Source organism: Cervus canadensis, chromosome 11 (genome assembly GCF_019320065.1).
Source record: "Cervus canadensis isolate Bull #8, Minnesota chromosome 11, ASM1932006v1, whole genome shotgun sequence".
Classification (NCBI taxonomy): domain Eukaryota; kingdom Metazoa; phylum Chordata; class Mammalia; order Artiodactyla; family Cervidae; genus Cervus; species Cervus canadensis.
In genome coordinates, this window is record NC_057396.1 from 19,476,136 (window position 1) to 19,502,087 (window position 25,952).

The window sequence follows — 25,952 nt, forward strand, 5'->3', positions numbered from 1 at the left end:
CACTAGGGGTACCAATTATTACCATGCTGTCTTGTGGATCACAACGAACTGTGGAAAATTCTTAAAGAGATGAGAATACCAGACCACCTGACCTGCCTCCTGAGAAATCTGTATGCAGGTTAAGAACCAACAGTTAGAACTGGACATGGAACAACAGACTGGTTCCAAATCGGAAAAGGAGTACATCAAGGCTGTATATTGTCACCCTGCTTATTTAACTTATATGCAGAGTACATCATGAGAAATGCTTGGTTGGATGAAGCACAAGCTGGAATCAGGACTGCTGGCAGAAATATCAATAACCTCAGATATGCAGATGACACCACCCTTATGGCAGAAAGGGCAGAAGAACTAAGGAGCCTCTTGATGAAAGTGAAAGAAAAAGCTGGCTTAAAATTCAACATTCAGAAAACTAAGATCATGGCATCTGGTCCCATCACTTCATGGCAAATAGATGGGGAAACAGTGGAAAGAAACAGTGACAAACTTTATTTTTTTGGGCTCCAAAATCACTGCAGATGGTGACTGCAGCCGTAACATTAAAAGATGCTTGTTCCTTGGAAGAAAAATTATGACCAAACTAAACAGCTTATTAAAAAGCAGAGACATTACTTTGTCAACAAAGGTCCATCTAGTCAAAGCTATGGTTTTTCCAGTAGTCATGTATGGATGTGAGAGTTGGACTATAAAGAAAGCTGAGCTCCGAAGAATTGATGCTTTTGAACTGTGGTGTTGGAGAAGACTCTCGAGAGTCCCTTGGACTGCAAGGAGATCCAACCGGTCCATCCTAAAGGAAATCAGTCCTGAATATTCATTGGAAGGACTAATGCTAAAGCTGAAACTCCAATACTTTGGCCACCTGATGCGAAGAACTGACTCATTTGAAAAGACCCTTATGCTGGAAAAGACTGAAGGAGAAGGGGATGACAGAGGATGAGATGGTTGGATGGCATCACTGACTCGATGGACATGAGTTTGGGTGAACTCTGGGAGTCGGTGATGGACAGGGAGGCCTGGTGTACTGCAGTCTATGGGGTTGCAAAGAGTTGGACATGACAGCGACTGAACTGAACTACACTGTCTTTCAGCAACAATCTACCCTTTTCTACTCTGAATTATGATGCTCTAGTTGGGACTCTAGAAGCTACAATTTGAAGTGATAGTGGAAATCCAAGTGGAAATGGAATTTTTAAGCTCTGCATATTATTATTTCTCTCTGGAGCTTCCCAGGTGGCTCAGTGGGTAAAGAATCTGCCTGCAATGCAGGAGAGCGAGAGACCTGGGTTCGATCCCCTGGCTGTGAAGATGCCCTGGAGGAGCGCATGGTAACCCAGTCCAGTATTCTTGCCTGAAGAAACCCATAGATGGAGGAGCTTGGTGGACTACAGTCCATAGGATTACAAAGAATCAGACACAACTGAAGTGACTGAGGATGCAGGGCACACATGCATTATTATTTTGCTACTAAGTCTCTCTTCCTGTATATCTTTCCTTTGACAAATAAGTTCAAAAAAATCAGAAATTTGATACTAGTTAAGGCGATGGTGACCCACTCCAGTACTCTTGCCTGGAAAATCCCATGGACAGAGGAGCCTGGTAGGCTGCAGTCCATGGGGTCACAAAGAGGCGGACACAACTGAGCGACTTCACTTTCACTTTTCACTTTCATGCATTGGAGAAGGAAATGGCAACCTACTCCAGTGCTCTTGCCCTAAGAATCCTAGGGACGGAGGAGCCTGGCGGGCTGCCGTCTATAGGGTCGCACAGAGTCGGACACGATTGAAGTGACTTAGCAGCAGCAGGGACAGACAGATAGAGTTCTACCACTCTCTACAGGTGCTACCTTTCTGATTTTTCTAAAAAGGAAATGCAATCATGTCTCTCCTCTGTCAAAAATTTTTGATGGTTTCATAATACAGTTGGAAAAAAAAGAAAGTCTAACTGCCTAAAGCCTAGCAGGTGTTGTGTAAATCTGGCCTCTTCCTATCTCTCAGTCTCATCTAATCCACTCTACCACTCATGCTCTCCTCTAAGCATCAAACCTATTGGCTAGGGACTTTAGGACCTGAGGAACAACATGGTGGTAAGTTCCCTGGGTTTTCTTCTGGTCTTCTATGTTCCAGACTTGGAACTAAAGAAGTTGGAAACTAGAAATGCCAATGTACACAGACATAAAAAAAAAAAAACAAACAAAAAAAACCAAGGCCTACTCTATCTAACCATAAGACCAAGAAAGGGGTAGCCTAGCAAGAAAGAAAACTTTTAGACAATAACCACTCTAATCCAGCCAAGCACCCCAGAAAAAAATGTGCCGTCACTTCCACTCACACCATCAAAGGTCAGGTGGGAGATAAGGACTCCTTGTAAGGGTAAGGAGCTTCCTCTCCCACCACAGTGTCAGTGGAGACCACTTGGAGATCTTGGACTCTGCTTCCCCCAAACCTAGCAGTAATGAGGCATATCTACCCTGACCACTAGGGTGGTATACGTGGAGGACTACTGGGGAACTTGAACCTCAAGGCCCAATTGGCAGTAACAAGGTGGAGAACCCTCTCCTTTTTCTTGCTGTAGTGGTATCAAAAGAAGCCAGCTAAAAGAGGGACTTAAATAAGAAAAGCAGAATAGTGCAGAGGAAGTTTGCTGGGCCCATGAATAAGATCCAGAGTCTCATACTATAATACCCAAAATGTCCAAGTTTGAACTGAATATTGTTTGTCAAACAGGAAAATCTCAACCTGAAGGGAGAAAGTCAATTGATAGATACCTAAAACAAGATGAGATATTAGAATCATCTGACAAAGTTTTAGAGGAGCCATTGTAAAAATACTTCAACAAGCAATTAAAAACACGCTAGGAACAAATGAAAAATAGAGTCTCAGCAAATAAGCAGAAGATAAAAAGAAAAATCAAATGGAAATTTTAGAACTGATAAAATACAATAATCAAAATAAAAGCTCAATGGATAGACTCAATAGCAGAACAGAGGGGACAGAAGAAAGTGTTGGTGAACTGGAAAACCTAAGATAGAAATCATTCAATCTGAACAGAGAGAAAACAGATTGGGAAAAAAAAAAAAATGGAGAGAGCTTCGGGGACCCATGAGACTATAATAAAAGATCTAACATCCACATCATTGGAGTCTCAGGAGAGGAGAAACATGACAAGATTGAAAAACTACTAAAAAAAAAAGAAATAGTAACAGTTAAAATCTTCCCACATTTGCAAAACACATAAGCCTAAAAATGGAGGAAGTTGAATAAACTCCAAACAGGATAAACCCAAAGAAATCCACACTAAAGACATATTACAGTCAAATTTCTGAAAGGTAATCAGGTTAGGTCTCGGTTAACTCCTAATTATTCTTCAGTATTTTATTTACATTAAGCTCTCCTAACATGCTAACCTATCACACATTGTACTTTTCCTCCAAGTCCCACTGCATTTATAATTACTTGTTCCATGTTCGTCTTCCTCACTGGATTTCATGAGGGAGGGGTTTGATCACTGTTACACTCACTGCACTTAACAAAGTATCTGCCAAATGCAAGTTGCTCCATTAATAGTTGTTGAATAACGAATAAATAAACGATTCTTCTTCCAAAAAAAGTCCTGTCTTGACAACCAATACGTTTTGTCTTTTTCACAGAACTGTCCCAGAGACTCGCCCACCTCTTCATCGGTTGTGACTGCTTCCAAGTCGGCCTGTTCTTACCTTATTCGTCTGCAAAATTCTCGCATGAAATGCAGCTGGCCAGGCATGAAGCAACAGGTAAGCATACGAGCGAATGGCATAAGCTGGGGAATATTCCCAAGTCTGAAACCCCTTCCCATAGATGAGGTAGTGTGTCTGAAAGTACAAAATGAATGGATTCAGGGTCATATTGGCCAAAAATTCTTGTTAAGAGGATGCAGGTAAAGTTTCTAAGCAAAAATATTAACTAGACAAAGGTACACAAAAATGCTGAAACTGTCAACAAGATTTGCAACTAATGGATGGATAAGAATCAAAATGACCCAATACTGAAATATTAAGATATTATCAATCTTGTAAGACTATCGTTTGGCCAACCTTGAAAGCTCAGATTTTATCCTCTACTTATTTTTTTTTTAAATACTCTTTAGACAAAACAGGAAAGCTTGACATCTTATATTTTCCTAAAACTACCTACACTAAGCATTTATTTATTTTTTTTTTTATGCAAAATGTGATCAGAAAATTTCACCTCTGAATTTCCTATAAAAGTGTCCAACAGACTTATAAATGTATAAATCAAGAAACAGCAACATAAGCATAGTATGCAGTAACATTATTTATTTTAGCACACATCAGTAGAAAAAAAGCCAAAAAATTTAAAGTGGTTGCCTCTGGGGGCAGGTGTTTGTACACAAGGTGTGGAAAACAGAGTTACTGCTTTTCCTTTGCACATAATATTTTTAAACTACCTCAAAGTATTATTTTGATTTTTAAAATGTTTTAAGAAAATTATAAATTATACTGTTTTGTGTAACTGCCAAATTCCTATACCCTTCAATAGTAGGTAAATCATCAGCTTAGAATACAGAAGTGAAAATAAAGTTATTTTACTAGTAGTCACACTTGTATATCATTTGTATCTTGATTAATAACAAGGACCCAGGCAGTGAAATTGAGAACAAAAAGAGAAAACTAAGAAATCACCTACTGGCTCCCAGTAGTTGAATGTTTCATCACAGTCGGAGATGTTGCTCAAGAGGGCAGCACATAACCTTGCTGAGAGCAAACACTTGAAAGCCGTGGACCCTTCAGGTGCCCAGACTTGTCCGGCTTTGTTCCCAGATAACCTGCTCAGAAACAAGTATGTGATAGGAAGGACATGCTAACTAGAAGGACTAAAACCAGACAAAAACGACAACACGCAAGAGACACCAAAGCACTTGAGTTAGTCAACTAAAAGGGTTACCGTTAATTGTTCTGCAAAGAGTAAGTGAAGAACGAATTAAGACCTTAATCAACGTTAGTCATTACGTCCACTTCTTGTCTGGCATCTGTGACACTCTGCTTATCCCAAACCAACAAATCGCTCACTTGATGGCCACAAGCTTGCGTTCGTTCTTTCTCTTTTCCTGCTGCTGCTGCTAAGTCGCTTCAGTCGTGTCCGACTCTGTGCGACCCCACAGACGGCAGCCCACCAGGCTCCTCTGTCCCTGGGATTCTCCAGGCAAGAATACTGGAGTGGGTTGCCATTTCTTCTCCAATGCATGCATTCATGCTAAGTCGTTTCAGTCGTGTCCGATTCTGTGCGACCCTATGGCCAGCAGCCCACCAGGATCCCCTGTCCTCGGGATCCTCCAGGCAAGAATACAGGAGTGGGTTGCCATTTCCTTCTCCCCTTTCTTTTCCTAACAAGGTCATTACTTTACATGGCTTTTATTCATTCCCCGATCTGTTCAAATGCCCAGAGACTACTGTGTGCAAAGGACATCACCGTGTCCTCCAATTCCATTCGCTGACAGCTCCCTGGCGCAGTCTTAACCTGTAGCCCCCCAGTTTGGAGAGAGAGGGGGCTACTGGTGTGGAGGGTGGTGGGCCCCACACAGAAGACAAAGGGCCGAGACTCTGGGGGGACTGAAGCTGTAAGAGACAGCAAGACATACAAGGTGCTCTTTGCTCTCGCAACTAATCCTGGGCCTGGGGCGGAAGCCGCACAGACCTGCACTCCAGGTTTCTTCACTAGCAGCACGGGCCCGAACTGGGGGGGGGGGTCTGATCTAAGCCCCAGCGTGCACCCGGCCCGCAGAAGGCGCGCGGTGAAGCGGCTGCCGGCCCTCCCGCACCGCGCCGGCAGGACCCTGCCCGCGGCAGCCCCGCGCCGCCCGGCCACGCCCCCGCCGCGCCCGCACACCTACTCGGGCCGCGGCTCCGCGCTGCCCGCCTCCCGGCTGCACAGCAGCTCCCGCAGTTTGTCGGCGGCCGAGGCCGTGTCCCCGCCGCTGCCCCCGCTTCCCTTCAGGCGCTGCCGGGCCCCTCGGCTCGCCATGGCAAGCGTGGGAAAAAAGGTAGAACTCCGCACTCTACGAAAGCGACGAGCGCGGAGACAGTGCCGGGTCTGGCAACGGTGTCCGCCGAGGGACAAAAGGCCTCGACATGCGCAGAAACGACTAAACTAGAGCGCTCCTGGGCCAACTGGGGCGAATCCGAGTAGAAAAGAGATGCGATCGTTATCCCTTCCAAGTAACTTGTAACTCTGGGCATGCCCCCCTTTCCCTAATTCTCTCTTCCTTCACTTCTTAGCATTCTTCACTCTCCTACAAACACTGTCCTTCAGCATCCGTTAAAAGAAAGCACAAATAGAAAGTAATTAAAACAACTCCACGTAGAATACATAGGTACTCAGTGAAAAATCATAACACAGCCGTCTATCAAAGAGAAAGTTCTTTTAAGATCACTGACACCTTGTCCTCTGTATTTTGGCAAATAATAGGGACAGCCTGTAGCGAATTAACTGCTTCAGAGAGACAAAGTCCTAATAGCAGAATACAGAATTAGAAGAAAAATGAAAGGCTAAAGAAATTCTGCGCAGCAAATTCAACAAGATGTCAGTCATTGCTATTGCTACTACAACATTATGGTAAGCATTTACTATATTTCATCCTTTTAAAATTTAATACAACCACCTTATCTTACCAAAAAGGAAACTGAGGCCCAAGGTTGCATAGCTAAACAAGTGGTGGAGCCATATTCCAACCCAGGTCTTACTACAAAGCCTGTGTTCTTCCAACCAGGAGATCAGGAAAAAGCTCTTGATTTCATACATTTCTCCACAGGCACCTTGATGATACCACGCTGCTGACTCGGGTCATTCATCTGTTTCTGACACTCTGCCGGTCCCAGTCACAGAACTCTATCTGCCCTGTGGAGCTCTATACCAGTAACTAAAACAAGATCATAGAGGGAAGAAGAAACTTGACAGGCTCCCAAGTTATGACTTCATACTAAAAATTTCCACGTATTAATGGAGACTGATCCTATTGCTCGATTCCCACATGAAATTACTAGTTACCAAATTCAGACATCCTAATCTATTTCATACAGCCACCTCTTTTTCATTTCACTCTAGTCAGGCCCCTCCCTGGCTCTACCCAAGACCACTACAATAGCATCCTTACAGGGATCTCCCATCTCAAATTGATCCTGTGCAACACTGTCCAATTAACTTTCTAAAATACTTCTGTGTCCCTTCCTTAATCAAAGATTACCAGATTTTCCCTATTGCCTACAAAATAAAGCACACACTTCTTATTCCAGCATTTGTGGGCTTTCATGAACTAACTCCAGCTGCAACCTACTTTTCTAATCTCATCTCCCACTACTTTCCTATACACACTTCATGTTTCAACTAACTAGCCTGTGAAGGACCCAGGATACTTCCTTATCTATACCTCTGCTCATGTCCTGGAACACATGCCCTCCTTGCCTAACAATCATCCCACCACATCCCTGCCCTTGTTTTAAGATCCAGCTCAAATGATTCCTCATCCAAGTGATGCCAAACCAAACGTGGGTCTGCCCACCTGCATGCAGAAAAAATGTACCAACACTGGGCTTTGGTGAAGCAAAGTACAGTGTTTACTGCAAGGAGAATGGGCAGCTAATGCTCAAAAGACCTAAACTCCCCCAAGCCTTTCAGGGGAGGTATTTTAAAGGCAAGGTGAAAAAAAATAAAAAAATAAAGGCAAGGTGAGAGAAACAGTTGAGATGTTCATGAGCAGCTCATGGACGTCCTTGATTGGTTGGTTATGACGTTAACAGGTGGTATTTCAGGAGTCAGCCTCAACAACCTCCTGGGGTCTATGTCCCGGTGATCAACATGCAATTAACTTCTTCCATCTGGTGGGTGTTTAGAATCAATAAAACACACAAGGATATGACTCAAAATATTATCTATAGCCCTTGAGGAGGAACTAGAGGTACTTTTTGGGGGGGAAAGCTAAACTATTATTGTCTCACATGACTGATTTGTTTCTGCATATTCTCATTTCTTATTCCATTGAATCTGCTCTTTGGTGGACTTCCCTGGCGGTCCAGTGGTGAAGACTCTGCACTTCAACTGCAAGGGGTGTGGGTTCTACCCTTGGAATTAAGAACCGACCTGCTGTGCAGCCAAAACAAACAAAAGAATAAACCTTTGGAACTCAGGGAAGGCCTAGGAGGCTAAAGCTTTTCTACAAACAAGAGGCGGCAGGCATGAAAGAGGTGGAGGGGTCTCCCAGGAAGGCTCTGCAGGGTACTAAGCATTATTGGGGTTGGAAGAAAACTATGAAGTCACATTGTCTTTCTATGCATGCTCAGTTGCTAAGTCATATCCGACTCTTTGTGACCCCATAAACTGTAGTCCACCAGGCTCCTGTCCTTGGGATTTCCCAGGCAAGAGTACTGGAGTGGGTTGCCACTTATTTCTCCAGGCTATCTTCCCAACCCAGGGATCAAACCCAGGTCTCTGTCATCTCCTGCATTGGCAGATGGATTCTTTACCATCGAGCCACCTCTGCCCTCAAGTAGTTTAGTCTATGAGGAGAGCCAAGCAATACATGTGTCCTTAAGAGATCCCTTGATTCACTACCTAAACTTACTCCCATGCCAGTTTTCCTACTCCAATTAAAGATACTTCTATTCTCCTAGTTGCTTGGATCAAAAAACTAGGGATTCTGTTTGATTCCTCTATTTCTCTAACTCCAGAATATTTGTGCGTGCACATATACTTACCAGTGGGTCCTTTGAATTATTTCCCAGTCCAACTGCTTTTTACCACCCAGGTCCAGGTCACCATCATATCTTGTTTGCATTATTATAATAAACTAATTTGTTTCTTTCAGTTCTTACTTATCCCCATGCTCTTGTCCAAATACAAGAATAAATGACATTTGAAATCAATTATACTTCAGTTACAAAAAATAAAAACAGAAACTTAAAAAAAGAATAAACAAGACAGTTATTTCCTTCACAGAATTTACACTATAATTCCAATCAGCAGAGCCTAGGTATTAACAGGAGCACACATTAATTCACATTAGGGCACCCCATTCTGCAGAGTCCTGGGCTGGACCAATCTCCCAATGTCCTTTAGAGATACAACAGAAAGCCCCAAAATCTAGGGGAGCAAAGTTTAGAGTTAATCACAGTGAGAGATTACTGTTGAAACCCAAGGAAAGAAAAGTAGAGTAACAGAAAGTGGCAGAAAGAACATGGGCTTTAGAGTCAGACAGACCCAAATGTGAACTCTAAATCTGACACTTATTTAGTTCCATGACTTTAACAGCAGTCAACCACAGAATAAACATGATGATGATACCAAAAATAATATGAAGCACTTGCAACTTATCCAAGCTAATAAATGGTCTGTCTAACTTTAAAAACCACTCTCAGTTGATTCTTAGAGAGATGATATGGTAGAGTTAAGGAAGAGGAATTGACATTGCATAAAATATATTTATAAATATATTTGAGGAGACACTGAAGTTTCACTGCCTCTTCAGAATGATAGCATCTAGTGTTTAAGATGCTGTTTTGTTTCCCTGTCATTACTCATGATCAAAATATTGCACACCTCCGAAGGTCACCAATCACATTATAGTCTCAGTGACTGAGCCACGGGTATCTTTCGAGCCAAACAACCAATCTTTAAATTTTTAAAGTTTTATTTGGCCACATCGGGTCTTAGTCGCGGCACTCAGGAGCTTCACCGCGTCACGTGCGGGCTGTTTCCTTGTAGCGCTGAGACTCTAGTTCCGGCACACAGGCTCTGAAGTGAGAGCTCAGTAGTCACAGCGTGAGGGCTTAGTTGCTCTGAGTCAGGTGGGATCTTAGTTCTCCGACCAGGGATCAAACCCTTGTCCCCTGCTCTGTGAGGTGGATTCTTAACCACCAGGGAAGCCCCTCAATTAACCAATCTTTTACAAAGTAGAAGATTTTTACAAGACAAACAAAAAGTCCAGAAAGAACTACAGCGTACAAGTTGGTCTTTTTCCACCCACACCCACAAGGATCACTATGCAGAGATGAGTTTACTAAACTACCGAGGTGTCACATGGAGTCGTTGCTGAATCTCCTTCCTAAGCTGGGACTGCATTGATGCTACCTGTTGCTGGCTCAGGGCCTTGTCACAGGCCTGGTATGTCAATCTATAGCAGAGGCTGACCTGTTCAGTCTTTGGATGCTGAAAACGACTAAGGAATTGTATGGATACAATGGTGTCCTGGGACACTGCTCGAGCCAGAGTGTGAAACTCGACTTCATCAAATATTTTCTTTTCATCTAACCAAAAACTAATATCATGCACATAGTATGGAGGATACAGGGAATAGCTTTTAAAGGGTTCTATTTTTCCAGGGGCAAAATTCTTCAGGAAACGACTATCAGAGGTCCACAGCATCCTCCAATCAGAGATACCCCAGACAAGCATGGCTAAGAGGTCCAAGTTTATAGACACACACACAAAACACTGGTCTTTGTGTATCACGCTTGTAGCAGATGTGGTAACAGACCCAATAATCAGGTCCTTAACACAATCTGAGCCAAAATTTTGAGACTTCACAGTAATCATATATCTTTCCCCAGTTGGTTGAAAGACAAATTCCACTGAACTGCTCAGCTCAGAGCCCTCCAGCCATGTCTGGGTCAGAAGGTTGTCTAGAATGCGCTTCAGATGTTCCAGTAGTGACTGAAGACAGCTATCCTTCAGAATTTTATTAAATCCAAGGATATACAAAGTCTCGTGAAATGCTGGCATTGTGAAAGGTGAGATGCAGCGCCTCTGAAAGACAGGTCCACTGAGGATGTGCAGAGAGCCAGGAAGAAAGTCTGGTGCTTGGATTACAGCTTGGATGTAAACCAGAAGAGAAGGTCTGAGGCAGACCTTGGCCTGGCCATACGGTCCTCCACAAGCTTCTTCCTTCCTGTCTCTTCTAGGGCTCTTGGGAAGGCTGAGTTCTGAAAATGACACTACAAAGTCCTCCATGTCTTGTGTTGTCCCACTAGTCAGGGACTCAAAATTTGAGTTATCTTCATGGAGACTAACCCAAAAGGCAGTTGATAGGATGTCAGGGTTGTGGGATGTGAGAACACTGGCATCTCCTTGTGGCAGCAAAGGGGAAGAACACTTCAGCCTTTTTAGAGGAAAAGCTTTCCCCAATTCAGCAATGAGTTTCTCATTTATGGTCTTGATAGGATGACATGAAGGTGCTTCTAGGAAGCCCCTGTTTAAACACACACAAAAAGAACTTTTTAAACTTAAAATTATACATTATTGTAACATAGCTAGAATTAAAAAGAATAGCTGAATAAAAAGAATTATCCTTAAGTTGATCCAAAAAGGAAACAAAGAAATCATCTACTATAAAGAGAGACAGCATGTGTTTCAGAATTCTGACGGCCTATAGTATACCAGAAAATATGATAATTTTTTTAAAAAAATTTACTGGAGTATAGTTGATTTAAAATATTGCTTTTAGTTTCACATGTACAGATCAGTTATACATATACACATGCTGTGCTGTGCCCAGTTCTGTCTTGACTCTTTGCAGCCCCATGGACTGTAGCCCACCAGGCTCCTCTATCCATGGGATTTTCCGGGCAAGAATACTGGAATGAGTTGCCATTTCCTACTCCAGAGGATCTTCCCAACCCAGGGATCGAAATCAAGATTCTTGCATCTCCTGCATTAGCAGATGGATTCTTTACCACTACCACCACCTGGGAAGTCCCATCTATCCACTCATTTTTTTAGACTCTTTTTCTATATAGGCCATTACAGAGTACTGAGTAGCGTTCCTTGTGCTATACAGCAGGTCCTTATTAGTCATCTATTTTATATACAGAAATATGTGTAAGCCAGTCCCAGTCTCCCAGTTTATACCCCCCGACCTTTTGGAACCGTAAGTTTGTATTCTACATCTGTAACTATTTCTGTTTTGTACCTTTTTTTTTTTAGATTTCACATATAAGTGATATCATAAGATATTTGCAGATAACATGAAAAATATTAATTATAAAGAGGCTGTGTAGGTCAGACTTATAAGTATTCACAGCACAACATCGTTAACAATTAATGTAGCATCCATTCAATGTATGACTGGCTGATTATTAAAGTCAATCAGGATACAACTAGAGACAGAAGACGTTTCTGGTAAAATCAGGTTACCTGTTCAGTTTTCCTACAAGTACTTCTGGTTCCAGAAAAGAAAAAAACTGGTCACCCAGTTTGATCCTACAGATTCTTGGTTGCAAACTTTCAAAGGGTAAGCTCCGGGTGAAGATATGGTTCAAGGCACCTTCTATATGAAAGGACTTATCTTGACTCCTGGCAAAATAGCAGTTATTAAGTCTGTCACTGTTAAAGAAAACAATTATTCCTAAAGGCTGAATCAAGAAATTAGCAAGAAAAGGTGTCAATGGGATTTTTTATCAGTAGAGAGAGATGGAAAAAGCTTAGATCTCTGTTATTACCTACCTATATCCAGTGCACTTGTACCTTGGCACAGCCTCACAGCTGAAGGGATGCACATCACTTAAAATGAATCCCCCCAGAGCAGCCATGGCAACCGCTTGCCAACTGTTGTGCCATTCTCTCATCGGCTTATCAGCAGGAGTCCCACCTTGTCCTCTACATAATGCCACATGGATTTCTCCGTCCTCTGCAAGAACATCTGCACAGCTAAAGGGGATAAGGAAACACCAATCATTTACCAGAAACAAGTAGGAGTTAGCTGTATATACATGGTTTGTCTGTGAGATAATTAAAATCCAATCATATCTATTTGCAAAGATCTATTAAGACTTCAAACATGCAAAAAAAGGAGCTAGAAGTAAGAATTTAAATTCAATGCTCAACTCATAACTAATACTAGGGGCTGACCAGAAAGTTATCCAGCTTCACATTGCTATTGTTTACCTATATTTCATTGAAAAGTCAATGTCTATAAAATTCCTAGATGTGATTCAGTGATCAGGCTGTTCTTTCCCATTTAGAAAGCTGTCCATTCCACTCCCCTCCTGCTTGTTAAAATTTTACTTGTACTTGAAAGACTAACTTAAAATACTGCCTCTGTGCAAAGTTTCATGACAACTATGTTTCATGTTTTGGTATAATAGTATAAAGCACTGTTTTAAGCTCACAATAATTGTATGAGGTAGTTATGTTAATATCTTCAGTTTACGGATGAGGAAGCAAAAGCAAATTAGGATCAAGTAAACAATCACAAAACCCACAAAGCTCTTAAGTGGTGGGTGGGGATTTGAATGCAGATAGTTTGGCTCCTAAATTAGTTTATACTGGCTACTATCATTTTGCATTATCAAAAAGAGGCGATCCTCCCTTTTCTGGCCCAATAGTACATGTTTGCACTTGTACTTAGCATTTAGGGTTAAACGTCTGCCTCTCCAACTAAACTGTGGGTTACTTTGGAGCAACACGTTCTCTTGTATGTCCTATTTCCCACACTAACATGTCTGAGTGCAGGAACTATGCAATCTACATATTAAACATTTCACTTGTGAGTGCTCAGCTCTCCTCACCTCCGGAAAAACTTGGCAAGCAGTTCCCTGTTCTTAGCTACTCCAGCTTTGCGCCCACAGTGCGGAAAGTTAAAATAAATTCGATCAAATTCTCTGTCTTGCGGTTCAAAGGCATCTGCCAGGTGGGTGCAGTCCACACCGAAGCGTACCTCGTTACCTGGCACGAAATATAGACAGAAGGATGTGATAAAGCCATGGAAGAAAAGAAAAACCCTCCCTAACACAAGGTGCAAAACAGCCCAAGTCCAGGCACACAGCAGGCTGTCTGTAAATGTCCATGGGAAGATGAAGTGAGTGTGTGCTAAGTCGCCTTGGTTCAGTCAGACTCTTTGGAGACCTTATGGACTGTAGCCGGCCAGGCTCCTCTGTCCAAGTGATTCTCCAGGCAAGGTTACTGCAGTAGGGTGCCATGCCCTTCTCCAGGGGATCTTCCCCACCCAGGGATCGAACCCTCATCTCTTACGACTCTTGCATTGACAGGCGGGTTCTTTACCACTAGAGCCACCTGGGAAGCCCCGGGGAAGACCAAGAGCAACGGCCAAATTCCCTGAAACCCCACTGTTCCCACTCTTTCCACTCTGGGGGGCGCCACAGCTGGGCGGGGCTTCGTAGAGGGCTGGGCTTCGCTACCTCGCTCGCGCAGGCGCTGTAGGTTCTCTTGGGCCACCAGCTCCTGGGCCAGGTCCGCTGGGCGCTGGGGACAGGTGGCGGTTAGACTGGTGTTTGGATCCAGGGTCTCACTCAGAGCGACGGCAAAAGAGAAATTCCCCTCCCCAACCAACAGGAGGCGCCGCGGGGCCATGGCTCGCACGTGCTCCCGTCTCAAGTTCTCCGAGGCGCTCTTTTTTTACGTCACTTCCTTCGCGAGTCTCTTGTGGCCCCACCTATTCACGCGTAGCTGGTTGATGACGCGTCACAGCGTCTGGTTGTCTTGACAAACGGGCCGCGACGCCCCGAGTAGGAAAATAGCCATGAGAGCAAGAGCGAGACACCGGCCACCCAGTCCCCTCACTCCCTCACCCCATCGGAAGTGTTAAATGCTTTTGAGCCCAAGGGCGGCCCTGAGCGACTTCGTCACACCTGCCTGAGGGTCTTGAGCAGTCACTAGCGTCGGGGGTGGCGGGGTGGAAGGGGAACAGGTCGAAGGTGAAGTGAGTTCTGAGTGAAGGAAGCAGGGCCGGGCTGAGGCCAAGGAGAGATGGTGCTGTGTTCTGCATCCTGACTCAGAGGATTTTGTAACAGCCTTCATCTCATCCGACATGACTGCAACCGATTATCCTTGTTATTCGGAGTTTTTCCAGGTGCTTCTTTCCCCTACCTTTTATGCGTTCAAGAAGTGTTGAGTGTCTGTTATGCCCCAGGCCTATGAAGGCTGTTCGATATATGGAGGAACAGGATGTGGCCTATGACTTCTCTGAGCTTGTAGTGTGGTGGAGGATGCACGGCGAAAGAGACAATTCTGCTATAGTGAGATGCAGTACCATGAATGGAGTTATTCAGGTCGCTGAGGAGCACACTGAAGAGGACCCTTACCAAGTTTGGGGATGAAGTGGAAAGATTTCGTATATGAAGTGCACCTGAGTTGAAAGCTAAGGGGGGGGGGGGGGAACTACACCTTACCTGAGTCAGGAGGACTGAAAAGGCAGAAGTAACAATAAATGCAAAAGCATGATGGAAAAACACATTAGCTGAGTTTGACTGAAATGTAGTCTGAGGGAGAATGGATAACAGATGAGACTGAAAAGCAGGGAACAGATCATATAGGCATTTTTTACAGCCTGAACCTTACTCTGAAACCAGTGGCTAGCCACTGAAAGATGTTTAAGTAGGGAGATGACACAATTAGATTTTCATTTTCAAAAATTCTGCTTTCCTATGGAGAAAGGATAGAAGAACAAGGTTGGTGGCAAGGAGTCTAGATAGAAGGCTACTGCAGTAATGGAGACTAGGGCTGAAAGTGATCTGAATTGAAACTTGGTAGTGGAGATGGAGGGTAGTGCACAGATTCAAAAATCAACAAGACCTAGTGATTGAATAGATGTAAGGGAGTTGAAAGAGAAACCAAGAGTCAAAGATAAGCCCCAGGTTTCAGGTTTGGACAACTAAGTGGGTGGGGATGTCTGTCCTTAACAGCCCCAGGGACAATGTCATCTTGATCTGCAGTCTGAGTCCTTGGCCTGTCGGACTTTGTGGGACCAACTGCTCTTAGTGGTCATGCTGTTTGTTGACATAAGTGCATGCATCTGTCTTCACAAAGGCCCATGACATGCGGGCAGTTACCTTTAAACTTACAGTGTTGGCTTTGCCTCTAGCTGTGGAAAGGTGGGTGGGTGATGACTACCGAATCATGGCCACCTGGTGATCTGGGCGATCTAAATTCTTTCTTTGCCTGGAGAACTGGGAAGGCCAGGTTTAGGGTCATCTCTTCTTTTAAAGAATATGGAATGTCAGAGTAAGGTTTGCTGTTACTCTGCTATAAAATCTTCAATCACAAGCTCCTCAACTTCAAAGTATTCATCTTCAGAGAAGGTATTGTCTTGCTCCTAAGCCAAGGAACCAGACTGAACTTTTAACCAAAATTAGAAATGGTTAGGCTTTTGATTCTTTACTCAAAAAGTTGAAATTCAGACATTGGTTATCTGGTATGTGCAAATTACTATTGATTGGGAGGGTATACAGAGGGAGAGGGTGCAGTAATGAAAAAGTGACAGATCTTGTCCTCAAGGGATGCATAGTTCAGTGTAAAAGATACCACACTTCCTTGAAGAACTCTACCATGTGGTATAAAGTTATGGATATATAGAAGTGTGAAGATAAAGTTCTGTGTGAGGCAGTTGAAAGAAGTTAACTTGAGGTAAGGCATCATGAAAAGGGAACGCTGTATCCTAAGATGTGGCATTTGAACTGGGCCAAAAGGAAGGAAACCATCATTTGTTGATCATTGATCTATCGTATTATCTAGTTATCCAGCTCTCACTTCTCTCTCTTCTCTTTGATGATAGCAGTACTTATTCCTTACATTCTTACACCTCAAAATCACCAGAATATTTTCTAGTTATCCAATAGTATTCGGGTACTGAAGTTCTCTTACCTTTTGGGGGGTGCATTTAATCTATTTAGTCATTACTACTGCTGATTGAGAGGGTAGGTCGAAGAATTTATGAACTTGGAAGGAAACAGGACGATAACTATTAAACTGAGAGGAAAGCCTAGATCTTTAGAAGATGTACTTATGCTTGGCCAAAGACGAGAAAGGGATGTGTTGTCTGCTCTCTGGTTTGTGCAACAAACTTTTCTATTGCCACCTTTTCCCAGAGACAGGTCCTTGCCTGTTTCCTTACAAACCCACACTATGGCAGCCTCATTAACGCAAATGGCCATGCTGAAGTATGGACGGATTGGAATGATATGTCCAAGTTTTTCCAGTATGGATGGAGATGCAACACTAATGAAGATGCCTATTCAAACCGTACCTTGATGGGCAACTGGAACCAGGAAAGATATGACATAAAGAATATCGTGCAGCCCAAACCCTTGCCTTCCCAGGTAATTGAACTTTCTCTTCTTTGTTTTCTTCTGTTAGCAAAAGAAATACCAATGGCCATTTGAGAAACAGGAATCTGATAACTTCCAATGCTGAGATCTTTCAGGCTTCTGTTGTGAATGGTTGGAAGAGGGCAGAGTCCTCAGGTGAAACATTTATCCCACTTTACTATCAAGCTGAATATTATGTTATTGTAAGGCTTCCCAGGTGGCTTGGTGGTAAAGAATCCGCCTGCCAGGCAGGAGACGCAGGTTCAGTCCCTGGGTCGGGAAGATCCCCTGGAGAAGGAAATGGCAACCCACTCCAGTATTCTTGCCTGGGAAACCCCACGGACAGGGGAGCCTGGCGGGCTATAGTCCACTGGGTTACAAAGAGTTAGACATGACTTAGCTACTAAACAACTGCAAGGTAATAAAAGGATGAGCATCATGCTTTTTCTCTTGCTTTTCTTTGGACTTCATTAGTCTACAGAAATATTTATATAATGTCTTCTGATTCAGGTTAGTTTCTCCTCTGGTCCCTGCTAGCTAGATTTGTCATTTATCTTCATCTTGCCCTGAAGTCTCCTAAACAAACATACACAGGATATAAAGATTGGTAGGATATAGGTTAATGACATGTATAAATCTCTAGTCAATCTAAAATATTATAGAGGCTGCTAGAATTTATGCCATTGTGTCCTTTATTTCCCAGCTTTGGCTATAGACACCTGTATTTTTGAACTACTCCCTTTTCTTTCCAGTTTGGACACTACTTTGAAACAACATATGATACAAGCTACAACAACAGAAGGCCACTTTCAACCCATAGTAGGTGACCTATTCTTTTTAATTCTTATTGCCTCAGAAGGAACACAAAGAAAACTTAAATGAGTGAATGATTTCTCTCTTTTCTCAGCTTTGACAGGTTTCACTGCATATTCGCTCAGAAATAACAGAGATTACTTACTAAGACTCCCCTTTTTTCTTCCCTCAGGGTTTAAGCGAGAGCCTCACTGGTTCCCAGGACATCAACCTGAGCTGGTTCCTCCTCCATACAAATGCACAGAAAAGTCAATCTACATGAGTAGTTATTCAAAGCCTCAAATTGATCATCACTCTGTGTGTGTGTGGAATCCTAGCAACTGCCGGTTTCAGAGTCCATGATTCTAAGAAAGAATAAGTTTCATTTTTCCAGTGTAGAATGTAGGAGGGAACTCATTCTAAGCACAACTAAGATTTTAGCTGACTGTAGCACAGTTTTACTCTCTGAATAAATAAAGCCCAACAAATATTCTCTACCCCCACTTTTTTAAACCAAGAAATGTCAAATTTAAGTTAAGTATATTTATTCTTAGTCTACATTACGGGTGTTGTAGGACAGCATTGAAAAGAGTTATTTCTTTCAAATCTACAACCCCTCTGCTCTTCCCTGCCTTCCACTAGGGGCAGAGCTGCAAAATCCATCCTGAGTTAGGCTACATTTGCCTAGATGCTTTCTGGATGTGAGCCTGGTAGTCATGGTCAGATAAGTTATATTTACTATCACCCTAATGAATATCCCCTCTTAAGGACCAGAAGAAGAAATATAACTATTTTTATTAATATGGAAAATTTGAAACATAAAAAAATAGAGTAGTATAATGAACTCTATGTACCATTACCCAGCTTCAACAATCGATGACCAATCTTATCTATCCCTATTTACTTTCTCGATTTTTAAATTTTTCTCTGAAATTATATAATTTCATCCATAAATATTTCAGTTTATATCTCAAAAAGATAAAGACTCAATTTTTGACTCCCTGCCAAAGATTGCCAAAGAAAACTGCTGATCAGACAAAGCTGAGTTGTTTATTAAACCTGTGACAAGGAAGAACCTCAGCTTGACACAGTCTTGGTAATGATTCAGAAAGGTAATGTTAGGGTAGGAAACTTTTAGGAATTTGGGATGACTTAGGGTAGGGTATTTTTAGGAATTTGGGATGATTCAGCCGGTTTAAGATGGGTCTTTCATTGTGAGGAACTGGCTACAATTGAGAAAAGATTGTGAGTAGCTTAGGGTTGGTGAACACTCAGAGGCAATAGTCTTAACATCAGTACATTCCTTTTTTTTTTTAATCTCCTATTTAAGATGACAATGTAATATATGGGAGATAGTTCCCATATATTACCTCCCAAACCTTCATTATTTTTTGAAACAGGTATGAATATGGAATTTATGTTGTACATGATGTTAGGTAGTGACTAAGTTTTGTTTATTTCTGTATGGCTATCCAGTTGTCCCCATGTTATTAAAAAGACCATACTTTCTTCACTGCTCTTCAAAGCCATTTTTAATATAAATCAACTATCTGTGTATACTTGGGTCTGTTTCTCGGCTCTCTATTATATTCCATTAACCTAACTTGTTTTTTATTTAATCCCATCTTTGGTATAATGCCTTAATTACCTCACTATCTTAATTATGATAATTGTATAAGTCTTAACATCCAGTAGATCAAATTGTTTTACTTTGTCTTTCTGGAAGAGCACCTTAGCTGTGTTTGATCCTTTGCATTTCCATGTAAATTTTAGAATCAATTTGCCAAGTTCCACTAATAGATAGTTAGGATGTTGATGGAAATTGTATTGTTTGATGGCATTGTATTGTTTGATCAACTATAGAATTTGAATTATCTCTTACTAATATTAATAATTCATTGGTGTATATTTTGCAGTATGAATATTTTATAGACACATGTTTTAAGTTTATATGTTATGTGTCTATCCTACTCCCTAGGTGTCCAGTGCATATTTTATTGTGATAAAATATAAAATGTACCATTTTAACTGTTTTTAAGTGTACAATTCAGTGGCATTAAATACATGCATAGTGTTGTGCAACCGTCACCACCGTTTCCAGAACTTTTTCATCATTACAAGCTGAAACTCTATACCAGTTAATCAACAATTCCTCATTCCCCTCTTCTCCTATCCCTGGTAACCTCTATTCTCTTTTCTGTCTCTATGAATTTGCCTCTTCTAGGTACCTCCTGTAAGTGGAATCATACGGTATTTTTCTTTTTGTCTCTGCTTTATTTCACTTAGTTTGTTTTCAAGTTTCATCCGTGTTACAGCATGTGTGCTTTCTAAGACGTCTGTTGGATGATACCCCATTTTACTTCTCTGTTCGCTTGTCAGTAGACACTTGGGGTGTTTTCATCTTGCGGGTAGTGCAGCTGCTGCTGCAGTGAGCATCGTTGTGCTGTATCTGTGCTTAGTCGCTTGATGTTGTCTGACTCTGCGGCTCCATGGACTGCAGCCCGCCAGGCTCGTCTGCCCACGGTGATTCTCCAGACAAGAACACTGGAGTGGGTTGCCATGCCCTCCTCCAGGAGATCTTCTCAACCCAGGGATCGAACCCAGGTGTGTCCCGCATGGCAGGTGGATTGGATTCTTTACCAGAAGAATCCCTGAGCCACCAGGGAAGCTATGAACATTGGTGCACAGATACTTGTTTGAATCCCTGCTTTCGATTATTTTGGGCATGTACCCATAAGTGGAATTGCCACATCATATGGTAATTCTACTTAACAGTTTGGAAATGCCACAGTTTCCCATAATGGCTGCACTTTTTTTACATTCCCACTGGTAATGAATACACAAGGGTTCCAATTTCCCCACATTGTTACCAAGACATATTCTCTGGTGTTTTGTCTGTTCATTCTCATTTGATAGTAGCCATCCTGGTGGGTGTAAAGTGGTCCCTCCTGGTTTTGATTTGTATTTTCCTCATGGCCAGTGGTCTTGAGCATCGTTTCATGTGCTTTTCAGTTATCTGTATGTTGTCTGTGGAGAAATGTTTATTCAAGTCCTTTGTTCCATTTTTAAAATAATTTTATTGATTTATTTTTTGGCTGTGCTGGGTCTTGGGTCTTTGCTGCTGCACAGGCTTTTCTCTGGTTGCGTCATGTTGGGGCTACTCTTTAGTTGCAGTGCACAGTCTATTGCAGCAGCTTCTCTTTTTGCTGAGCACAGGCTTTACAACACATGGGCTTCAACAGTTGCAGTGCAAGGGCTCAGTAGTGTGGTTCCCGGGCTCTGGAGTACTGGCTCAATATTTGTGGTGCACAGGCTTAACTGTTTCACGGCATGTAGAGGTCTTCCCAGACAAGAGATTGAACCTGTGTCTCCTGCATTGGCAGGCAGATTCTTTACCACTGCTTTGCTCATTTTTGAACTGGGTTGTTTGCTTTTTTGTTGTTGAATTGTAGATATTCTTTATGTATCTTTATATATTTTGGATATTAATCTCTATAATCAACTACTATATGATTTGCAAATATCACTCTTTGGGTTCTTTCATTCCCTTGTTAGTGTCCTTTGATAGATATACAAAAGTTTTCAATTTTTATGAAGTTGAGTTTATCTGTTTTTTTTTTATTGCTTTTGATGTCATATCCAATAAATCATTGCTAAAGTCAATGTCATGAAACTGTCTATGTTTTCTTCTAAGCTCTTATGATTAGGTGTTTGATTCTCTTTGAGTTAATGTTTGTGTATTATGTAAGGTAAGGGTCTAATTTCATTCTTTTGCACATGGATATACAGTTTTCCCAGCACCGTGTGTTGAAAAGACTGTCCTTTTCCTGTTAAATGGTCTTGATATGTTTGTCAATAATCATTTGACTGTATTTGTTAGGGATTATTTCTGGGCCCTCTATTCTTTTCCTTGGTCTATGTCTGCCTTTATGCTAATACCACACTTTTTAAATTATTATAGTTTTGTAATAAGCTTTGAAATTAGAAAGTGTGAATCTTCCAAGTTTGTTCCTCTTTTTCAAGATGGTTTTGTCTATTTCAGGGCTCTCTGAGATCTCATGTCAATTTTAGGGTGGAATTTTCTACCTCTGCAAAAAATATATTGGAATTTTGATAAGAATTGCTTTGAATCTGTAGGTCACTTTAGCTAGTATTAATTTCTTAACAGTATTAAGCCTTCCAATCCATGAACATAGATGACTTTCCATTTCTGTCTTCTTTACTTTAGCAATATCTTTTACGTTTTAATGTACAAGTTTTTTGCCTCCTTAGTTGAAGTTATTCTATGTATTTTATTCTTTTTAATGCTACTATAAATGAAATTGTTTCCTTAATTTCCTTTTTTATTATTCATTGTTAGTGTATAGAAATGCAACTGATTTGTATGTTTTGGTTGTATATCCTGCAATATTGCTAAACTTGTTTATTAGTTCTAATGATTTTTTTGGTGAAATCTTTAGGGTTTTATGCATGTGTGATCTTGTCTTTTGTAAATAGAGAACAGTTCTGCTTTTTTTCTTTCCAATTTAGATGCTTTTCTTTTTCTTGCCTCTGGCTAGAGCTTGCAAAAATATATTGAATAGAAGTGATGAAAGTAGATATCCCTGTCTTGATCCTAGCCTTAGAAGAAAGACTTTAAATCTTCACCATTGAGTAAGATGTTGGTTATGGGTTTTTCATATCAGGTTGAGGTAATTTCCTGAAACCTGAAGCTGAATTCATAATCTTCAGTCTCAAACTTTTCCTTCTTATATATTTCATACCTTGGTGAATTTTTATGTGTCTAAACTACTCTTTCTTATTTTTACTATTATATTAATATATTGCATAATAAGTTCACACAGTTGTTAAAAACAGAAAGCAAGGAATTATTTTTTTTATAGAAATGTACCATTTTATTACAAAGATTCTCACAAAAATGAATATAGTATCTCAAAAAGGAAACTAGACTACCAATCTTCACCTGCAGAATTGGGGGAAGACAGAGAGGGCAGGCATGAGAACAGAACCAATCTAAAACTGGCTAATGTTACCTTAAGAGCCTAAAAACAACAGGAAGACCCTGAAGACCCAGCTACCCCTTCTCAAATGCTCAGTAAGGGCACCTTTTCAAAGCTACGAAGCAGGCACTTCAAGATTTTGTCCTATGGCTGCTTAAGCGGATCCCTTTCATCCAGTACCCATTAGGGTTCAAGAGTTTGGGAGGGATGGGTTGCGAGGCAGCTACTAGAAAAGCTCACCCAATGTGTGCCCTGACCTCAGGGCCCTGGTTCCTTTCTAGTCCCTGGGGATATTTATATTTAATATATTTTTATATAAATACACAGAGAAATAGAAAATATAAAATCTGAAGGGTTGTGGGATAAAGGTCGGGATTTGGCAAGAAGCCAGAACTGGAGAGGTCTCTTCAGGCCAACTTGACCTCTTCCTTGACCCCTTTGGCTTCTTGCTTCTCTTCCTTGGTTTTCTCCTCTTCTGTGACTTCTTTCTTCTCTTCTGGATCTTTCTCCTTTTCATCTTCTGTTTTGACTCTCTTGGCTTTCTTGAAGTTGGAAGAGTTCTTGTGCCCGCCTTCTCCCTCCTCATCAGAGTCGGAGAACTCTTCCTCAGAGGCAATTCGTTTGTCCGAGGAACAGATTGAGATGCGCTTGTCAGGGTCTTCTTCATCCTCATCGCCACTCTCCTCTGGAATGGCGTCCTCAGGGATGGCCTGCATTTGGACCCCAGGTGCGTGGGGCAGCATTCTCAGGTTCTCAAACAGTCGCTGTTTGATCTTTTCCAGGTACTCATTAGTGTTCTGGTTAGTCATATTGGAAGGACTGATATGAAGTTTGAAATCTGGTCCAGAGTATTTGAAGTAGTCGTTGTATGGAAACTCATTAGGGATCTCCGTGTCCAGGGCCACAGCTGTTTCATATGTTCGGCATCGGGCGACATTACGGATGGTATAGCCACCTCCTCCCAGCATCAGCATAGGCAGGTTGAAGCTCTTCACAAATTCCACACACTTGGCATGCCCTTTGATGGTCAAATTGAAGCAGCCTAACCAATCCCCGGACAGGGAGTCAGAGCCACACTGCAAGACAACTGCACTGGGCTGGAACATCTCCATTACTTTGGACATGACCGGCTTGAAAATGGCCTCATGGGACTCGTCGTCAATCCCATCTCGGAGAGGGTAGTTAACAGCATAATACTTGCCTTTGCCAGCTCCAATATCCCGTAGGTCCCCAGTTCCTGGGAAGTACTCTCCATATTTATGAAAGGACACAGTCATGACTCGGTCTGTGGTATAGAAGGCCTCTTCCACGCCATCGCCGTGGTGAATATCAATGTCAATATACAGCACCCTCTGGTGATACTTTAGCAGTTCCAGGATGGCCAAGACGATATCATTGACGTAACAGAAGCCAGATGCCTCGGACTTTGTTGCATGGTGTAGGCCCCCAGCCCAATTCACAGCGATGTCCGTCTGCTGCTTATTAAGTTTCACGGCACTTGCCACAGAGCCACCAGTGGACAGCTGACAGAACTCAAACAGGCCATCAAATACTGGACAGTCCTCACCAACATTGAATCTCTGCATCTGCTTGCTGTACTCAGACGTTATCTGGGCGGATGGAGCGTAAGAATTTAATGTAGTCATCACTGTGGTACTTGGTCATCTCCTCAGCATTGGCTTTGTGAGGGCGATAGATTTCCATCTTCCGGTAGAGACCATAGTTAAGGAGTAAATTGTGAGTCATGTGGATTCAGTGAGGCTTCATTGGGTGGCCTTGTCCATAATAGTAATTTCCAACATCCCCGTCGTAATAGTAACAGACTTTCCTCTCGGTGCCCTGAGTCTGCGCCATCTTGCTCGCCTCCCGTCCCTCCCGTCAGTCGGTCCGTCCCAGCAAGGAATTATTTTATATCCCTCTTTCTCATCCTTCCCATTCAAACAGACACCAAGCCCTGTAAATTCTGTCCACACATTATGTCTTGATTATGTTCCTCTTTTTTAACTTTTATTTTATGTTGGAATATAGCCAGCTAACAATGTTGTGATAATTTCAGGTGGACTGCAAAGGGACTCAGCCACACAGGTGCATGTATCCATTCTTCCTCAAGCTCCCCCCCACCCCCATCTAGGCTGCCACAGAACGTTGAGCAGAGTTCCCTGTGCTATTATGTCCCTCTTTTTTACATCTCTGTCACCTTTACCGTATTCCACTTTCCCATTATTTCTTATTCTTACTCTTTTGGTTGATGTCTCTATTTTCTATTTCAGTCCCTATTTTTCAACCACTATACCACTCCCAGATTGAGTCTAAAACTGCAGAGTTGATCATGCTACTCACTTGGCTAAGATCTTTCACCGGCTTTTATAGCCTTCAAAATAAATTTCAAACTCCTTAGCCATGGTTTCTCTACTCTCTGACTCTTTTTCATCTGCCACATTCCCTCTCATATATCCAGTGCTCCTGCCTAGGCACTTCATGCTGTTCTCCCTTCTAGATGCATTTTCTTCCCTCTTAACCTTGCTAAGCCCTATAAACCTATAAAAAATCAGTGAGAACACCCACTTGGATGGTTATAACCAAACAGATAATGGTAATTGTTGGTGAGGATACTGAGAAATCAAAACCCACATACACTGCTGGCGGGAATTTTAAGTGGGTAGCTGCCTTGGAATATAGTCTCAAAGGGTTAGATGGAAAGTTATATATAATACAGCAATATCCTCAGATCATCCCACCCTCGCCTTCTCCCATAGAGTCCAAAAGTCTGTTCTATACATCTGTGTCTCTTTTTCTGTCTTGCATATAGGGTTATTGCCATCTTTCTAAATTCCATATATATGTGTTAGTATGCTGTAATGTTCTTTATCTTTCTGGCTTACTTCACTCTGTATAATGGGCTCCAGTTTTATCCATCTCATTAGAACTGATTCAAATATATTCTTTTTAATGGCTGAGTAATATTCCATTGTGTATGTGTACCACAGCTTTCTTATCCATTCGTCTGCTGATGGGCATCTAGGTTACTTTCATGTCCTGGCTATTATAAACAGTGCTGCGATGAACATTGGGGTGCA

The 25,952-nt window shown here is 42.0% G+C and overlaps 4 protein-coding genes across 5 annotated transcripts in view; 1 reads left to right on the forward strand and 3 right to left on the reverse strand.

Annotated features, from left to right (window-relative positions):
* Positions 1-6,089, reverse strand: part of ALG9 (ALG9 alpha-1,2-mannosyltransferase) — a 108,168-nt gene extending 102,079 nt beyond the window's left edge. Inside the window, exons 1-3 of one of the 2 annotated variants that reach the window (XM_043481593.1) lie at positions 5,887-6,089; positions 4,683-4,821; positions 3,713-3,847 (exon numbers count right to left, since the gene is read on the reverse strand). In XM_043481593.1, the coding sequence (XP_043337528.1) occupies positions 3,713-3,847; positions 4,683-4,821; positions 5,887-6,017 (405 nt within the window). In that variant the 5' untranslated portion in view covers positions 6,018-6,089. Of the gene's footprint in view, positions 1-3,712; positions 3,848-4,682; positions 4,822-5,882 lie in introns of both variants that reach the window. The other variant, XM_043481594.1, reaches the window with a different exon arrangement.
* A 2,840-nt stretch (positions 6,090-8,929) lies between these two features.
* On the reverse strand, positions 8,930-14,390 carry FDXACB1 (ferredoxin-fold anticodon binding domain containing 1). Its single transcript, XM_043482671.1, has 5 exons — positions 14,180-14,390; positions 13,550-13,706; positions 12,486-12,689; positions 12,177-12,335; positions 8,930-11,232 (listed from the first exon to the last, which is right to left on the reverse strand). The coding sequence occupies exons 1-5, from the start codon at positions 14,349-14,351 to the stop codon at positions 10,050-10,052; spliced, it is 1,875 nt and encodes a 624-aa protein (XP_043338606.1). The 5' UTR covers positions 14,352-14,390; the 3' UTR covers positions 8,930-10,049.
* A 59-nt stretch (positions 14,391-14,449) lies between these two features.
* C11H11orf1 (chromosome 11 C11orf1 homolog) lies at positions 14,450-18,359 on the forward strand. The gene is made up of 4 exons (XM_043481723.1): positions 14,450-14,850; positions 16,865-17,095; positions 17,836-17,902; positions 18,069-18,359. The coding sequence occupies exons 1-4, from the start codon at positions 14,809-14,811 to the stop codon at positions 18,236-18,238; spliced, it is 510 nt and encodes a 169-aa protein (XP_043337658.1). The 5' UTR covers positions 14,450-14,808; the 3' UTR covers positions 18,239-18,359.
* A 4,387-nt stretch (positions 18,360-22,746) lies between these two features.
* On the reverse strand, positions 22,747-24,762 carry LOC122450301 (histone deacetylase 1-like). Its single transcript, XM_043482564.1, is given in 2 exon segments — positions 22,747-24,477; positions 24,479-24,762. Coding segments are annotated over 2 exon segments (1,446 nt in total). The 5' UTR covers positions 24,730-24,762; the 3' UTR covers positions 22,747-23,282.
* Positions 24,763-25,952: the final 1,190 nt, after the last annotated feature.

Excerpts from the sequence above, each read along its gene's own strand:
- FDXACB1 (XM_043482671.1), bottom strand. The coding sequence starts at position 14,351 with ATGGCCCCGCGGCGCCTCCTGTTGGTTGGGGAGGGGAATTTCTCTTTT. Across the intron at positions 13,707-14,179 it reads ACAGCGCCTGCGCGAGCGAG|GTAACGAGGTACGCTTCGGT; the intron begins GTAGCGAAGCCC and ends ATTTCGTGCCAG. Across the intron at positions 12,336-12,485 it reads TACAAGTGCACTGGATATAG|GAGTCAAGATAAGTCCTTTC; the intron begins GTAGGTAATAAC and ends CTATTTTGCCAG.
- C11H11orf1 (XM_043481723.1), top strand. The coding sequence starts at position 14,809 with ATGACTGCAACCGATTATCCTTGTTATTCGGAGTTTTTCCAG. Across the intron at positions 14,851-16,864 it reads GTTATTCGGAGTTTTTCCAG|AGACAGGTCCTTGCCTGTTT; the intron begins GTGCTTCTTTCC and ends ACCTTTTCCCAG. Across the intron at positions 17,096-17,835 it reads CCAAACCCTTGCCTTCCCAG|TTTGGACACTACTTTGAAAC; the intron begins GTAATTGAACTT and ends TTTTCTTTCCAG.